Source organism: Oncorhynchus tshawytscha, linkage group LG11, assembly GCF_018296145.1.
Source record: "Oncorhynchus tshawytscha isolate Ot180627B linkage group LG11, Otsh_v2.0, whole genome shotgun sequence".
In the NCBI taxonomy this organism is placed as follows: Eukaryota; Metazoa; Chordata; class Actinopteri; order Salmoniformes; family Salmonidae; genus Oncorhynchus; species Oncorhynchus tshawytscha.
The window spans coordinates 13,791,153-13,809,281 of NC_056439.1; the positions used below are offsets into that span (position 1 = coordinate 13,791,153).

The window sequence follows — 18,129 nt, forward strand, 5'->3', positions numbered from 1 at the left end:
ATTTTCAATCATTTATGACATCCCTGGGAGTGTGTAAACTTAAGTGTTTTATTACCATATATATTGTGTATGTTCTCTATAGTTATGTACTTGGAAATGTATCAACATTTTGAACAGTGATTCAAAATGCAATGGTTCACCGGATCAGTCTAAAACTTTGCACATAGACTGCTGTCATCTAGTGGCCAAAATCTAAATTGCGCTTAGACTCCGAAGTGATATAATGGCCTTGCTCTTGTATTTCAAAGATTATGATTTTTAAAGAATAATAATTTTAAAGCATGTTTTTTTCTTTGTATTATCTTTCACCAGAACTGTTGTGTTATTATTCTCCTAAATTAATTTCACATTTCCACAAACTTCAAAGTGTTTCCTTTCAAATGGTATCTTCTTGAATATGCATTTCCTTGCTTCAGGTCCTGAGCTACAGGCAGTGAGATTTGGGTATGTCATTTTAGGCGAACATTGAAAAAAAGAGTTTGATCCAAGGTTTTAACAACCTCTGCATCATTAGGACAGTTCTTTGTGAGAAGGTGCTAACAATGGAAGTTGTTAACTCATGTTCACAGTTAGCCATTGCTATGTAAATGAAAGCTGAAAAGTACCAGTGGCCTGGGCTTGGTCCCAAGTTATAGCAGGTCATCCGGGGGCCATCACCCAGTGAGACACAGGTTCTGGACCTGTGTAGATGGAAACAGAAAAGTCTGAACTTTTTGGGTAAAACACTGGGCTAAGTTCTCAATGGAAATACGCCATACCAGTATTAGCCCACTGGGCAAAAACTGGTTGAATCGACTTTGTTTCCATGTAATTTAAACAAAAACGTTATATGTGATGATGTTGAATCAACATGGAAAAATGATTGGATTTGTAAAAAGTCATCAAAGTAAGGAAATTTAGTCTTCTTTTAACCCAACTTTTAAACTAAATCCAATGAAAAGGTGACATATTTAGTTGATTTCGTGTTGGATTCACGTTTGTTGACAACTCAACCAAAATTAAATCAAAACTAGACGATTAAATTGCATCTGTGCCCAGTGGGAGCCTAGTATTAGCCTATTAGTATTAGCCTACCTGTGTGGAATCTGAGCTTTGCCTATCTAAACTAACATGATATGCCATCTACTCGTACTATTTGACATTTTATTTCAAAGCTTTTGTTGATAACAATCCCATTGATTTATCTGTGATAGTTACTTAATCCAAATATTTACTTGTTTATCTCTGTCCATTGATGTAGCACAGAGCTGTATAAAGAGGAGGGAGGACCATGTCTGAGAAGAAATCCTGGAGTTCAGACAGCCGTCCCAAATGTGGCATCCGCAGCTGGAGTGTAGACAGCTACGTGTGGAGCAGCAAGAAACGCTCCCGGAGTTCCCGGAAAAACCCCGGCCTTTGGGGTCCGGAGGGGGAGGGACCGATGGATGAGCAGGGGGTGCGTTCCACCTCGTGTCCGTGGCGATGGCGAGAGAGGAAGTGTAGCTGCACCGTCGTGGGGGAAATCTGTCGAAAAGCCCTTTCTCAACGCTCCCTCCGGCAGAAGTCCAGGATGCGGTGGGTCAGTGTTTCCCTCTCCGCAATGGCCACCATCACCACCACGGCCACCCAACAGGGTCCTCCAGGGGGGCTTTCTCTGTGCTCCTCTGGTCCAAGCGCAAGATCCTCATCTCAGAGCTCATGCAGGACAAGTGTCCCTTCTCACTCAAGTCGGAGCTGGCTCACTGCTGGCACCTCATCAAGAAGCACGCCAGCCACCCCAGCACCATCGTGGGCCTAGAGACTGCCCAAGCTGCTCAGGCTTCCCAGGCTGCCAGCAAAGAACAATTCCCTTCCACGTCCTCGTCTCCACCTTCGATGCCTCTTTCCTGGGAGGGCATTTGCTCAAGTAGGCCCCTGAGCCTTGAGGACTGGGACCCGTCCTGTCCACAAAGGTGGAGCAGACCATGGTGACAGCCATACCGACTACATCCTTGTCCCAGACCTCCTCCAGATCAACAACAGCCTGTGTTACTGGGGCGTGCTTGACCGCTTCGAAGCCGAGGAGCTCCTGGAGGGCCAGCCAGAGGGCACCTTCCTCCTGCGCGACTCGGCCCAGGACGAATTCCTCTTCTCAGTCAGCTTCCGCCGCTACAGCCGTTCCCTCCATGCACGCATTGAGCAGAACGGCAAGCGCTACAGCTTCGACGGACGCGACCCGTGCATGTACCGGGACCCGAGTGTCACGGGCCTGCTCCGGAACTACAGCGACCCGGCCACATGCCATTTCTTCGAGCCCCTCCTTGATCTCCCCCTGCCCCGGACTTTCCCCTTCACCCTGCAACACCTGTGCCGCGCTGTGATCTGTAGCTGCACTACGTACCAGGGCATTGATATCCTTTCACTTCCCTATCAGCTCAGGTACTATCTTAGACAGTACCACTACAAGTGCAATGAGGCTTGTGCAGTGTAGAAAAATTATAATGACCTACTATCATTATTGTCCCATGGGTTACTACTCTTCCATATTGAAAATGATTTATCAGTTTTCAGAGACCTGTGAAGATCCTTCCTGCAGTCGCAAGATGGGTGCTTTGTAGACTTTTTTATTTCCTTGTGGGAAAATTTAATCGGACACACAAGAGACTTGAATGGGTGGGGGAGGGAGAGTGAGATGATTTGAATGAATGTCAGAGTGAATGATTGCATTATTACAGAAGCTATGAGGAAGTGCACATCTGGTTTAAAAATCTCATCTGGACAAATGTAACATTCCAATACAATAATCATTGCCTCCCCTAATGCCTTCTTACAGTAACTTAATGAGCGATAACACTCAGAAACACTTTTAGTATGTACATTTACACATTTAATGCAATATGTGAGGACAGTTTAAAAGTGGTTACATGGCCGTCCAACACATAGTCCTTGTTTTTATACAGAACTTTTTTGGATTTTCAGTCTTGTAACTAGAGGATGCAAAGGGCTGCAGTCTTATCTGAGGCCACAAGATGGCAATATAAATACACTATTCACACCCATGGTATGTTTACAGATGCATTACAAGTGGGTTTGTCTTGTTTGCCACAACATTTCTTTTTTTTTTTCAGTCCCAGAAAAGTACATACAGTGCCTTCAGAAAGTATTCATACTTTGGATTTAATTTAGATTTATTTGTCAACGATCTACCTGAAATAATCTGTAATGTCAAATGGAAGAGAAATTATATATATTACCGTTCAAAAGTTTGGGGTCACTTAGAAATGTCCTTGTCTTTGAAAGAAAAGCAATTTTTTTGTCCCTTAACATCAAATTGATCAGAAATACAGTGTAGACACTGTTAATGTTGTAAATTACTATTGTAGCTGGAAACAGCTGATTTTTAATGGAATATCTACATAGGCGTACAGAGGCCCATCATCAGCAACCATCACTCCTGTGTTCCAATGGTACGTTGTGTTAGCTAATCCAAGTTTATCATTTTAAAAGGCTAATTGATCATTAGAAAACCCTTTTGCAATTATGTTAGCACAGCTGAAAACTGTTGTCTGATTAAAGAAGCAATAAAAACTGGCCTTCTTTAGACTAGTTGAGTATCTGGAGCATCAGCATTTGTGGGTTCGATTACAGGCTCAAACTTTCTTCTCAAACTCGTCAGTCTATTCTTGTTCTGAGAAATGAAGGCTATTCTTCAACTGGCAGCTTCATTAAATATAGTACCAGCAAAACACCAGTCTCAACGTTAACATTGAAGAGGCGGGTCTGCGATGCTGGCCTTCTAAGCAGAGTTGCAAAGAAAAAGCCATATCTCAGACTGGCCAATAAAAATAAAAGATTAAGATTGGCAAAAGATTACAGACACTGGACAGAGGAAGATTGGAAAAAAAGTGTTATGGAGAGACAAATCTAAGTTTGAGGTGTTCGGATCACAAAGAAGAACATTTGTGAGGAGCAGAAAAAATGAAAAGATGCTGGAGGAGTGCTTAACGCCATCTGTCAAGCATGGTGGAGGTAATGTGATGGTCTGGGGGTGCTTTGGTGGTGGTAAAGTGGGAGAATTGGACTTGAATAATGAAAGCTATCACTCCATTTTGCAATGCCATGCCATACCCTGTGGACGGCGCTTAATTGGAGCCAATTTCCTCCTACAACAGAACAATGACCCAAAGCACAGCTCCAAACTATGCAAGAACTATTTTAGGGAAGAAGCAGTCAGCTGGTATTCTGTCTATAATGGAATGGCCAGCACAGTCACCGGATCTCAACCCTATTGAGCTGTTGTGGGAGCAGCTTGACCGTATGGTATGTAAGAAGTGCACATCAAGCCAATCCAATTTATGGGAGTTGCTTCAGGAAGCATGGGGTGAAATCTCTTCAGATTACCTCAACAAATTGACAACTAGAATGCCAAAGGTCTGCAAGTGGAGGATTCTTTGACGAAAGCTAAGTTTGAAGGACACAATTATTATTTCAATTAAAAATCATTATTTATAACCTTGGCAACATCTTGACTATATGTCCTATTCATTTTGCAACTCATTTCATGTATGTTTTCATGGAAAACAAGGACATTTCTAAGTGACCCCAAAATTTTGAACGGTAGTGTGTATATATATTTTTATTAATGGGAAATAAAACACTATATCTTGATTAGATAAGTATTCACCCTCTGAGTCAATATATGTTAGAATCACCTTTGGCAGCGATTACAGCTGTGAGTATTTCTGGGTAAATCTCTAAGAGCTTTGAACACCTAGATTGTACAATATTTGCCAATTAACTTTTAAAACGTTCGTCAAGCTCTGTCAAGTAGGTTGTTGATCATTGCTAGACAGACATTTTCAAGTCTTGCCATAGATTTCCAAGCCAATTTAGGTCAAAACTGTAATTAGGCCACTCAGAAGCAACTCCAGTGTATAGCCTTGTGTTTTAGGTTATTGTCCTGCTGAAAGTTGAATTTGTCTCCCAAGTGTCTGTGGGAAAGCAGACTGAACCAGGATTTCCTCTAGCCACTACAACACAACACTAAACAAAACATGAATACATTTTAAATAAAAAAACAATTCTCCCCAATTTCGTGGTATCCAATTGGTAGTGACAGTCTTGTCTCATCGCTTCAACTCCTGCACGGACTCGGGAAAGGTGAAAGCCGAGAGCCGTGCGTTGCTCTGACACACAACCCAACCAAGCCACAATGCTTCTTGACACAATGCCCACTTTAACCCGGAAGCCAACTGCACCAATGGGTCAGAGGAAACTCCGTACACCTGGCGACCGTGTCTACGTGCACTGCACTTGGGCCACCACAGGAGTCGCTAGAGAACGATGGGACAATGACATCCCTGCAGGCCAAACCCTTCGCTAATCTGAACGATGCTGGGCCAATTGTGCGCCGCCCCATGGGTCTCCCGGTTGCGGCTGGCTGCGACAGAGCCTGGACTCGAACCCAGAATCTCTAGTGGCACAGCTAGCACTGTGATGCAGTGCCTTAGACCACTGCACCACTCGGGAGGCCTTTAAATGTATTTTTATCCTAAAAAACTCCCCTAGTCCTTGCCGATGACAAGCATACCCTTAACATGATGCAGCCACCACCATTCTTGAAATATAAAGATTGGTATGCAGCGATGTTTTGTGTTAGATTTGCTTCAAACAGAATGCTTTGTATTCAGGACAAAAGGTGTATTTCTTTGCCGAATGTTTTGCTGTTTTACTTTAGTGCCTTATTACAAACAGGATACATGTTTTGGAATATTTTTATTCTGTACAGGCTTCCTTCTTTTCACGCTGTCATTTATGTTAGTATTGTGGAGTAACTTCAATGTTGCTGATCCATCCTCAGTTATCTCCTGCCACAACCATTCAACTCTGTAACTGTTTTAAAGTCACCATTGGCCTCATGGTGAAATCCCTGAGGGGTTTACTTTCTCTCCAGCAACTGAGTTAGAAAGGACGCCTGTATCTTTGGATGGTGTATTGATACCCCATCCAATGTGTAATTAATAACTTCCCCATGCTCAAAGGGATATTCAATGTCTGCTTTTTAAACAGGATGGGTGTCCCCTCAATGGGACAGTTAAGCTAACGTAGTCTAATGTGATTACCATGAGGCTTTACGTAACATGAAAAGTTCCTAGGACATAGACATATCTGAAATGGGCAGAAAGCTTAAATTCTTGTTAATCTAACTGCACTGTCAAATTTACAGTAGCTATTACAGTGAAAGAATATCATGTTATTGTTTGAGGAGAGTGCACAATTATGAACTGAAAATGTATGAATAAACCATTAAGGCACATTTGGGCAGTCTTGATACAATATTTTGAACAGATATGCAATGGTTCATTGGATCAGTCTAAAACTTTGCACATACACTCCTGCTATCTATGGGCCAACATCTAAATTGTCCTCGGGCTGGAATACTACATTATGGCCTTTCTCTTGCATTTCAAAGATGATGCTATAAAAAAGCATGTTTTTTTCTTTGTATTATCTTTTACCATATCTAATTTGTTATATTCTCCTACATTAATTTCACATTTACACAAACTTCAAAGTGTTTTCTTTCAAATTGTATCAAGAGTATGCATATCCTTGCTTCAGGTCCTGAGCTACAGGCAGTTAGATTTGGGTATGTAATTTTAGGCGAAAATTGAAAAAAAGTGGCAGATCCATTTACCAATAGGTGCCCTTCTTTGCGAGGCATTGGAAAACCTCCCTGGTCTTTGTGGTTGAATCCGTGTGTGAAATGTGCTACTCGACTAAGGGACTGTACAGATAATTTCATGTGTATGGTACAGAGATAATGTCCAATAATGTTTGTACCATGTTTTGTGCTGCTATCATGTTGTGTTGTTATCATGTTGTTGTCATGTTGTGTTGCTAACATGCTGTGTTGTCATGTGTTGCTGCCTTGCTATGTTGTTGTCTTAGGTCTCTCTTTATGTAGTGTTGTGTTGTCTCTCTTGTCATGATGTGTGTTTTGTCCTATATTTATGTTATTTTTTTTATATACATTTTTTTATCCCAGCCCCCTTCCCCGCAGGAGGTCTTTTGCCTTTTGGTAGGCCGTCATTGTAAATAAGAATTTGTCCTTAACTGACTTGCCTAGTTAAACAAAGGTTAAAAAAAATAAAAAATAATAATAATTAGGTAGTCATTAAAAAATAATGTTAAACACTATTATTGCACAAAGAATCCATGCAACTTATTATGCAACTTATGCAACTTATTACTTATTATTTTACTCCCAAACTTATTTAACCCTGCCATTACAAAAGGGTTGAATACTTATTGACTCAAGACATTTGAGCTTTTCATTTAAAAAAACAACATAATTCCACTTTGACATTATGGGGTATTGTGTGTAGATCAGTGGCACACAATCTCAAGATAACCCATTTCAAATTCAGGCTGTAACACAACAAAATGTGGAAAAAGTCAAGGGGTGTGAATACTTTCTGATGGCACTGTAAAATGGATACTGTTTCATGTTAGCACTTTTTGGAGAGGCCCGATACCTCATTATTCTGATATATTGAATTATGGTCTTCTTAATATTGTTTCCTCAAAATGCTCAAATTTTCAACCACCCAAACAACCTTTAATAACATTAATTCCAATTTCCCTACATGGATACTATATTCTACTTCCAAATACAACCAATAAATGCTCCATTGTCAAACCTCTTTTCTGTGACATTATTTTCTTTGTAGAACAGATGGTCAAGAAATATATAATATCTTATTTTTGACTGACTATCTTTGTTTTCTAATCGAGAACCTGTTATCGCATCAACAAAGCACATATCCTTGCTCTACTAGAAAAGCACTTCTCACATTACACTTAACCATGCCCTTACCACTGCTCAGTAAAATAACTTGATAGTATGGTAATATTTGCCTTTCAAATGTGGGAAAACAATTCAAAGTGCTCTTTGCAAAGAGCACCTTTGAATGTTATTGCTTTCCAAAGAGTGGGAGAGATAAGAAATAGAAGGCACTTTCTTCCTCTCTATGCAAGACTAATTCAGATTTTGAAGTCGTTTGTTAATTACAAGTCATTTATTTTACACACTCTTAATTATTGCCATTTGGCGATAAGATTGATCCTCACCACCTTCTCAAAACGCATTGGAGAAGAAAGTGCGAGGGGAGGGACCCAGTATGGTTGAAAAATAGGTGAGTAGATAGGATGCGAGAAATTATGGAAAGACACATTGAAATTCAGTCAGGGGCAGCGTCCCTATTCTCCTCCCTTATCCATAAGCACAATTCCCATCGTGGATTTAACAATGGTGGAAGCTCCCCCCGGCAATGATAACACCAATCCATGCTTTTAAACCTGAGCATTTTCCTTCCTCTTCAGCAACTGAGTTAGGAAGGACGCCTGTATATTTGTAGTGACTGGGTGTATTGGTACACCATCTAAAGTGTAATTAATTAATTAATTATAGCACCATACTCAAAGGGACATTAGTGTCTACTTTTTAAAATGTTTTAACCTTCTACCAATAGAAATTCATGGAAAGACACATTTTAATTCAGTCATGGGCAGCGTCCCTATTCTCCTCCCTTATCCTTATGGACAATTCCCATCATGGATTTAACAATGGCAAAAGCTCCCCCCCGGCAATGATAACACCAATCCATTGCTTTTAAACCTGTGACGGGAAGTGTGCAAGTGCACACTTTGGGTGAAGTGTGGAGAATCGTGATGCAGACCATGTGTCTAGATGATGGGGAAAATAAATACGGTTTCTCAATGGACAGAGGCAGGAGCCATACTTTTATTGATCTTCCCATACCACAGAAATTAAATATGAATGTGTCTCAGATTATCCAGTTATCATTGCAGTCAGACCCCATCCAGAGTTTAACATTGTAACACTGTATTAAGGTATCTTATTATATACAGAATTCATTAAATCACAGACGATTCTGTGATGGGATTGTATGTCTTTGGTTTTAGCTCATTTGTAGTAATCAGTCAACATGGGCACACACACAAGCAAGCACACACATTGCACAGGTTACTCACACACAGACACCCACACACATAACTCACAAGCACACAGGCACACACACACAGGCTTTATTGGAGACTATTGGATTTCATTGCAGTAATATTTAGACACAGCTGTCTGCAGCAGCCTATTTCCTGTTGTGCTTATGAAATTACTCCAGCGAGACACCTCTCAGCCAATAGAAAGTATACCAAGATCAGATTGTCTGGGCCACATGGGTTTGTAAAGAGATGACAGGTACTCACAAGTGGAGGCTGCTGAGGGCAGGATAGCTCATAATAATGTCTGGAACTGCGCCAGTTGAATGGCATCAAACCATGGGGTTGATGTATTAGATAAGTTCCACTCATTCTGCTCCAGCCATTACCACGAGCCAGTCTTCCCCAATAAAGGTGCTGTGGTCCTGTGGTACTTACATATTGTTGTTTGATACAAATTTTATTTCGTTGCCCAGTCTTTTGTGTATACAATACTTTTTTTTGTATCATTTTAACTCTTAACAATGATGTGAATAAACATACAACTCTTTGAAAACGAATGCAAGGAGCTTAGACTATACTGGGAGTTAGATTGAGAGGTTGAATTAGTTTTGAGCAGAAGGAAATTATGGATGACTTGATTGGAATTCATTTATAATTTATATTTGAAAAGATACAAAGCCGCATATCTACTGCATAGCTAGCTGCCGCCTGCCTACATGACAAAGTTAGGATGATAGATTTTTGCTGGCGCTCGTCTTTTTTGGGCACATGGGAGGAGCAAAGGAGGAGTCGAGGGAGTGGTGACGCTTGACGTCGCGGGCGGGAATCCTGAAGCGCTTTTGGGTTCCTCGTTTTCAACAGCGCGGGAGTTTCTGCCATCACAGAAAGAGGATTCTACAGTAAGTTTGGTTTTATGATCCCTGTTTCACTCATCTCCTGCAACATGATATATTCAAAGAGACGATTTCAAACGTTTGGAATGATTACGTGGTTTTGTCATGTGGTTTTTAGCCAGTTAGCTATTTTGAACTGTTATTCTGCCCCGGTTAGCTGACGCTAGCTAGTTATGTGGTTCAAAGGTCCTCGCACATATAACACACAGGAATACATTTTCAAAGAAAGTGAATTGCACACTTAAAAAAGTAGTTAACTAACTAGATAACTTGACTAAGTCATAGATAGTAAAATGCAGTGTTCGTTATTAAATAAGATGAATGATACTGTAGCTGTGTTATTGATCCCCAAGGGGAAATTTGATTGCACTTGCAATAGTAGTTAATCAAACGGGTACAAAGGCAGCCAATAACCTTAGCGACACGACAGTGGACAACAATAAAATAAGTAGACAACAATAAAATAAACAGCACATCAATACTGTTTAGTTAAGTGGCACTCGAGAAGAAGAATTCAGTATGTTAGCTAGTTCATGTGTATGTACAACATAAATGGGAACATGCCACTTCCCACATTTGCATCACCTCTCATTCTCTGATAATGCTATCATTTCAGTAGAGCAATGCCCGGTGAAAGAAAGCCAATGCGCTACGGCCACTCGGAGGGACACACTGATGTTTGCTTCGATGACGCTGGAAAGTAAGTATAACTGAAGCAGCCATGACAGCTGGAACATATTCACTACCAGCGTTACCTCCCGTCCATAAAGTGGCAGCTGAACATGTCTCATCTGATATTTTGGTTAAAAGACTTGTCAAAAAACATGAAATTAAGCAATATATCACATTACTTATTACTTATACATGTTTTGTTTAAAAAAACATTAAGCATGGTCATCAGGCAAAAAAATCTCTCAGCACTAATAAATATTGTCCAGGTAGTAATATAAGTATAGAGGCAGTCGCTGAAATTATTCTTGCCTGACATTCTCAGGTATATAGTCACTTGTGGAAGTGATGGGGATGTGAGAATATGGGAGAGTCTGGATGATGACGATCCCAAGTCCATCAACGTGGGGGAGAAGGTCTATTCTTTAGCCTTGAAGGTGAGTCTCATACCAGTCTGCCATTGCCAAAGTTACCAATGTGTTTCACAGCAAATATGCAATAAGCCTACTCAATGTGGTTGCCAATGAGGTACTCCTGAGACCCCATAGGAGTCTACAACCATATTGCAGGTGGTTGATGTCAATTCTATAACACTTCTTATTTTTATTATCTTCCTGTGGTCCACAAGAAACACAACATGACGAGTAAGAACACACTTGTACACCATTTAGACAAGGACAGTCACAGAAATGTAAAATGTAACAATATACAAACAATACAACAAAAATAATACAAACTATATGTGTTTGTGTGTCCCCTCAATGTCCCTGCTGTTCCATGAGATGTTTAATCTGTTTTTTTAAAGATCATTTTGCTGTTTGCTTGAGTAATTTGAGATGGGAGTTCCATGTAATCATGGCTAGGGCTGTGGCGGTCCTGAAATTTTGTCAGCCAGTAATTGACGTTAATTAACATTAACATAAGCACGTTTAGCATCTCCTGCCTTCCACGCATAGGCTTTACTTGGCTATGCGTGGAAGGCAGGAGATGCTAAACGTGCTTATGTTAATTAACGTCAATTACTGGCTGACAAAATTTCAGGCCACTGATGCAGAACTTTGAACATCTACATTTTAAAAAGTTGAATAAATCCATTTAATATAGCCTACACCATCACAGTAAATCCATAATTTAATTTAGACGGGTCTAAAGAAACATGATATGAAGTAAATGTAGTCCATTTCAGAGGAACAGAAAAGCATACTCTGCTTTACTCTACTCTCACTAGAGCGCGATGAGCCAAGTAAAGCCTCCCCGGCCAAACCCGGACGGCACTGGGCCAATTGTGCGCCGCCCTATGGGACTCCCGGTCACGGCCGGTTGTGAGAGAGCCTGGGATCGAACCCAGTTCTGTAGTGACGCCTCAAGCACTGCGATGCTTGAGTTGCTGCGCCACTCGGGAGGCCCTGCGGAATTAAAAAAAAAATATTTTATAGTATGAAGAATTACAATTGAAGACAGCTTCATAAATATTCTGTTTTGACCGTTTAACAAAGAAACTGGTCCTCCTATATTCTTAATTTAGAGTTATTTATGCAATGTGATACAAACATTGGGCTATATGTTTAGATTTTTTATACATTCTAAGGCTGCATGATGGGACTCTAATGATTTTTAAAAAGCTTCAAGCTGCACACACTTCAACACGCTCTCATTCACAATTTGACAAGCACTTGATAATATTCTCACCAGGCCTCAAATTTCCATGCGGCATCCCCCTTGTGTGGCCGAATGCCCCCTAAAAAATCCATGCCTTTTGCGGCCAAAGTGGTCGTTGTGCCCTAGGGCTGAATATAATAATTATAATTGCCGTGCTCTGAAGCACATCTCACTCACTCTCAGATGTAGCCGATGTCCGTCACATGATCGGGTCCTTCTCACAGGCATTTTAGTTAAGAAGTAGGCTACAAGTGAAGGAAGAGACACATTGGGACGCAACTGTGTGCATCCCTCTAATCGAATTCCGAGGCGCATATTAAAGATGACAGAACTGTCCAGAACTGCCTACTTTTCTTCAGCCAACAAGATGAGTAGGCCTAATGAACAGTGAAAGCACTATCCTATGTCAATGTACTTATCCGCCATAGTACAAAAGTTGACCAATTCTATTGATGATGCAATAGATCAGAATGTTTAGCTTAATGTTGATAAACTAAACTCACTAAAATAAGAAACGTCCTCTCACTGTCAACTGTGTTTATTTTCAGCAAACTTAACATGTGTAAATATTTGTATGAACATAACAAGATTCAACAGCTGAGACATAAACTGAACAAGTTCCACAGACATGTGACTAACAAATGGAATAATGTGTCCCTGAACAAAGGGCGCGGGGGTCAAAATCAAAAGTAACAGTCAGTATCTGGTGTGGCCACCAGCTGCATTAAGTACTGCAGTGCATCTCCTCCTCATGGGCTGCACCAGATTTTCCAGTTCTTGCTGTGAGATGTTACCCCACTCTTCCACCAAGGCACCTGCAAGCTCCCGGATATTTCTGGGGGGAATGGCCCTCTCCCTCCGATCCAACACGTCCCAGACGTGCTCAATGGGATTGAGATCCAGGCTCTTTGCTGGCCATGGCAGAATACTGACATTCCTGTCTTGCAGGAAATCACGCACAGAACGAGCAGTATGGCTGGTGGTAATTGTCATGATGGAGGGTTGTGTCAGGATGAGCTTGCAGGAAGGGTAACACATGAGGGAGGAGGATGTCTTCCCTGCATTGCACAGCGTTGAGATTCCCTGCAATGACAACAAGCTCAGTCCGATGATGCTGTGACACACCGCCCCAGACCATGGCGGACCCTCCACCTCCAAATCGATCCCGCTCCAGAGTACAGGCCTCGGTGTAACGCTCATTCCTTCAACGATAAATGCGAATCCGACCATCACCCCTGGTGAGACAAAACCGCGACTCGTCAGTGAAGAGCACTTTTTGCCAGTCCTGTCTGGTCCAGCGACGGTGGGTTTGTGCCCATAGGCAACGTTGTTGCCAGTGATGTCTGGTGAGGACATGCCTTACAACAGGCCTACAAGCACTCAGTCCAGCCTCTCTCAGCCTATTGCGGACAGCCTGAGCACTGATGGAGGGATTGTACATTCCTGGTGTAACTCGGGCAGTTGTTGCCGTCCTGTACCTGTCCCGCAGGTGTGATGTTTGGTTGTACCGATCCTGGTGCAGGTGTTGTTACATGTGGTCTGCCACTGCGAGGACAATCAGCTGTCTGTCCTGTCTCCCTGTAGCGCTGTCTTAGGCGTCTCACAGTATGGACATTGCAATTTATTGCCCTGCCCACATCTGCAGTCCTCATGCCTCCTTGCAGAATGCCTAAGGCACGTTCACGCAGATGAGCAGGGACCCTGGGCATCTTTCTTTTGGTGTTTTTCCAGAGTCAGTAGAAAGGCATCTTTAGTGTCCTAAGTTTTTGTAATTGTGACCTTAATTGCCTACCATCTTAGACTGTTCCACAGGTGCATGTTAATTGTTTATGGTTCATTGAACAAGCATGGGAAACAGTGTTTAAACCCTTTATAATGAAGATCAGAATTCGTAGTAATCCAAATATCTTAGAAAGATTGTCCTGAAAAAGGATGTTTCTTTTTTTGCTGAGTTATTAGGCTATTTCTCCACATTTATAAGCTCAGCAATGTGCACACAGCAGTAGGCTATAAGTGCACATTTTCCAAATGCTATCAAATAGCTGGAAAACACTTCTCAAAAGTGACTACAAATGCAGTTATGCATGTAATGGTTTATTACAAAGGTGCATTTTTGTAGTGAAAATGATCTTGCCCAAACTTGAAACTCACGTGCAGCCTATGTATGCCAGTTAGGCTTTACACCGGTTATAAAGCGGATTAATGTGCTTAGTTGTAAGATGTTATTTGGCCACCAGTTGTGATACAAACCTTATCAAAATGGGCTAGGCTACATGAGGTCTGCGACTATGATTTGAAGTTGCAAAAAAAGGCATGTGCTGTTTCTTCCCTTACTGCACAAGCTGGGCATCATTCACAAGTGATAGGCTAATACTGTCACCTAGAAGACTGTTATTCATTTAATGTTTTATTTACATATACTAAATAATATGTGGTGAAATTAGTTTTGATTTAGAATGGACCATTATCATGCACCTGTCTCAGAACAGTGGTATGGGGAAAAAATACACGTCATCTATGCACTGAAATAGCAAATTGAGGACGCTTTTCCCGTGGATAATTTTCATGCCAGCCTGGTAGGCTATACTCCTGTTGTAGGCCTAGCCTATAGAAAGCTGATGGGATCCTCGCTCTCATATATTTCCCCTCTATCACTCCAGTGCTTTACACGCACCCATTCATATTCTCTGCACTCCTCTCCTGGGAGGTAAATACAGATTATTGCAAATCCTCTAATGTTGATGACCTGAGTTCTTTCTTGTCAATTGTTTCTATGAAGTTGCAATTAAATTGCTCTGCCATTATTATTGTATGAGGTATTATTGGTGGGGTTACCCCTGTCCTGTGACGTGTGTGTTATATGGTGTGTCTTATCTTTTCTCTCCTCTGGCAAACCGGCTACACTCTAGGCAGTCTCTTTTGCCGATGTGTGTGTCTGGTAGTGGTACTCCACCTAGCCTACTCTTTTCAATTTCGGCAGGGTTAATACCTGCCTGGTGCCCCAATTTTTAAAAATGTATATTTACCCCTCTAATAATACCGCTACAATCCTCTTTAAGTTTTACAGGAATATGGCTCTGAACGTATACAGCAACACCTCCCCATAGACATTCCTGTTTTTTCTGTAGATGTTAATCCTTCTATTGCTACTGCTTTATAATCAAAGGAATTATCTAAGTGAGTTTCAGAGATGGCCGGTATATGAATGTTATCCGATGTTAGCAAGTTATTGATTTCATGACCCTTGTTTCTAAGGTTACATACTTAGTCAAGTTGTACATACATTATGATAATATTCAAACAGTGCTATGGCTCGATATATCCGCTCCCTGTTACAAATCTAGGTTTATTTGTCATATTCATGGCATACAGTGAGTGTACAATGAAATTCTTATGTTTATCTAACTTAGTCTTTTCTTCCCATAATATATAGAATGGGAAGCTGGTCACAGCAGCCTCCAACAACACAGTACAAATCCACACGTTCCCTGAGGGTGACCCAGATGGCATCCTCACCCGCTTTACCACCAACGCCACCCACATCACCTACAACCGCAGCGGCTCCAGAGTCGCTGCCGGATCCAGGTACTGTAGACGGACACCCATAGAAATAGAATGATTTAGAATATAATGTCATTTCTGTGTTACCACCCTGATGTGCAGAGCTCAGAGCAAATTGCTAGAAGCGGAACAAATTATATTCTGAATGTCATTATCCTCCTCAGTTCGGCAATGCAGATATCTACGTTTATTTCCTTGTCATAAAAATGTGTTTCTGGCTTGATGGTTATACTAATGATCCCAATATAGCTATTGTGCCAGATCATAGATTAGATTAACAATCAAGCATTTTGGGGGATTTGGAAGGACATTGGACTTCTAGTGGGATAATTCCAGTTTAAGAATCAATGGGCAGGGTTTTGAATATAGGATCTTTACACTGTAGAATGACTGCTTGAACACAGTGTGCACGGATGACTTTTGACCAAATAGTCACGAAACTGCATTCAATTCCTTTCTGATTAGTCTAGACTGTAAGTCAATAGCTGTTTGCTATACGCATTGATTCCCTAAACAGGTGTATCACAGAAATGAAGACTCTGACCATATCTCTGGATTGATTAGGCCGTTTTCACGTGGCTAATATCCGTTTGAATATTGACTTGATCAACACAGGCATCTGAGGCCTGTTGAGGATTACAGATGTAGGATCTTAATTTGAGCCAATTTGCTACAGCAGGAAAATTTGAATTATTATGTGGAATATCGTTAATGGACATTTTTGTAGGGGATGATCAATCAAGTCTGAAATTTTAAGGTGAAAATTATATACTTTAGAAGCGTTTTTAAGCCTTGAGTACATTACAAGTTTGCATTTCCTGCTGTGCAATAGGGTGGTCAAATGAAGATATGGCATCTGTATGACATCAACCACTGATTTGAGGAAATTAGTGTCTTGCGTCTATTTCCTTCTGCAGATCTAACTGATCTAGATATGTAATACTGTATGTCTCTGATACAAAGTAAAAGTTGGAAGCAGAGCACTTACTACTCAATTGATTGTTTGCATGATTTATTCATTCATTCCTTAATTCATTCCTTCAATCATTTTATTTCCACACTCATTCACTCACTCCCCAGAGATGAGATTTTTCCTGACTAATCAAGAATTCTTGCTTTAATGAAATGATCTATTTTTATATCATTAAATCGGACATACCCGTAGCCCAAATAATGATTTTCTTGATTACCTTTGTTCTGATCGTGTGTGTGCGCCTCCCTCAGTGACTTCATGGTGAAGGTAGTGGAGATGTACGACAGCAGTCAGCAGAAGACCCTGCGGGGACACACTGCACCCATCCTCAGTGTCACCTTTGACCCCAAGGATGAGTTCCTGGTAGGAATCATCTACAACATTACCCTTACCACCACTAATTTTACAGGTTTTGACATGATACTAATTTGCTAGATACTGTTATTGTGCATTGGGAATAGACTAGAATGCTTTATTCATACAAGAAAAAAGTATTTCTCAAACCTTTCTCGTCTCAGGCCTCTGCTAGTTGTGATGGATCTGTAGCTGTGTGGAAGATTGAGGAACAGGTAACAAGCCATCACCCCACCTCATATTCTACTCTTCTGTTTAGCTCATTGTCATTGAAATCCTTGGGCGGGCTGCCTAAGGTTTTTTTTCCGGATGCCTACCTCCAAACAGTGTAAAAAAATATATGTATACAGTACCAATCAAATGTTTGGACACACCTACTCACTCATTCAAGGGTTTTATTTATTTGTACTATTTTCTACATTGTAGAATAATAGTGAAGACATCAACACTATGAAATAACACATATGGAATCATGTAGTAACTAAAATAGTTTAAAAAATAAAAATATATTTGAGATTCTTCAAAGTAGCCACCCTTTGCATTGATGACAGCTTTGCACAGTCTTGGCATTCTCTCGACCAGCTTCACCTAGAATGCTTTTCCAACCGTCTTGAATGAGTTCCCACATATGCTGATCTCTTGTTGGCTACTTTTCCTTCACTCTGCAGTCCAACTCATCCCAAACCATCTCAATTGGGGAGGTCGGGTCGTCTTATGCAGCACTCCATTACTCTCCTTCTTTGTCAAAGACAGCCTGGAGGTGTGTTGGGTCATTGTCTTGTTGAAAAACAAGTGTTAGTCCTACTAAGTGCAAACCAGATGGGATGGTGTATCTCTGCAGAATGCTGTGGTAGCCATGCTGGTTAAGTCTGCCTTGAATTCTAAATAAATCACGGACAGTGTCACCAGCAAAGCACCATCACACCACCTCCACCATGCTTCACATGCGGCGATCATCTGTTCATCTACTCTGCATCTCACAAAGACACAGCGGTTAAAACCAAAAATGTCAAATTTGGACTCATCAGACCAAATGAC

At 41.1% G+C, this 18,129-nt stretch overlaps 2 protein-coding genes across 4 annotated transcripts in view; both read left to right on the forward strand.

Moving 5' to 3' along the window:
• Nucleotides 1-1,270: 1,270 nt before the first annotated feature.
• Nucleotides 1,271-2,449, forward strand: LOC112246774 (suppressor of cytokine signaling 4-like). The gene is given in 3 exon segments (XM_024415305.1): nucleotides 1,271-1,541; nucleotides 1,544-1,919; nucleotides 1,921-2,449. Coding segments are annotated over 3 exon segments (1,176 nt in total).
• A 7,316-nt stretch (nucleotides 2,450-9,765) lies between these two features.
• Nucleotides 9,766-18,129, forward strand: part of wdhd1 (WD repeat and HMG-box DNA binding protein 1) — a 43,813-nt gene continuing 35,449 nt past the window's right edge. For 2 of the 3 annotated variants that reach the window (XM_024436797.2, XM_024436799.2), the window contains exons 1-6: nucleotides 9,766-9,881; nucleotides 10,492-10,575; nucleotides 10,870-10,981; nucleotides 15,637-15,788; nucleotides 16,989-17,100; nucleotides 17,256-17,306. In XM_024436797.2, the coding sequence (XP_024292565.1) occupies nucleotides 10,499-10,575; nucleotides 10,870-10,981; nucleotides 15,637-15,788; nucleotides 16,989-17,100; nucleotides 17,256-17,306 (504 nt within the window). In that variant the 5' untranslated portion in view covers nucleotides 9,766-9,881; nucleotides 10,492-10,498. The remainder of the gene's footprint in view (nucleotides 9,882-10,491; nucleotides 10,576-10,869; nucleotides 10,982-15,636; nucleotides 15,789-16,988; nucleotides 17,101-17,255; nucleotides 17,307-18,129) is intronic. The other variant, XM_024436798.2, reaches the window with a different exon arrangement.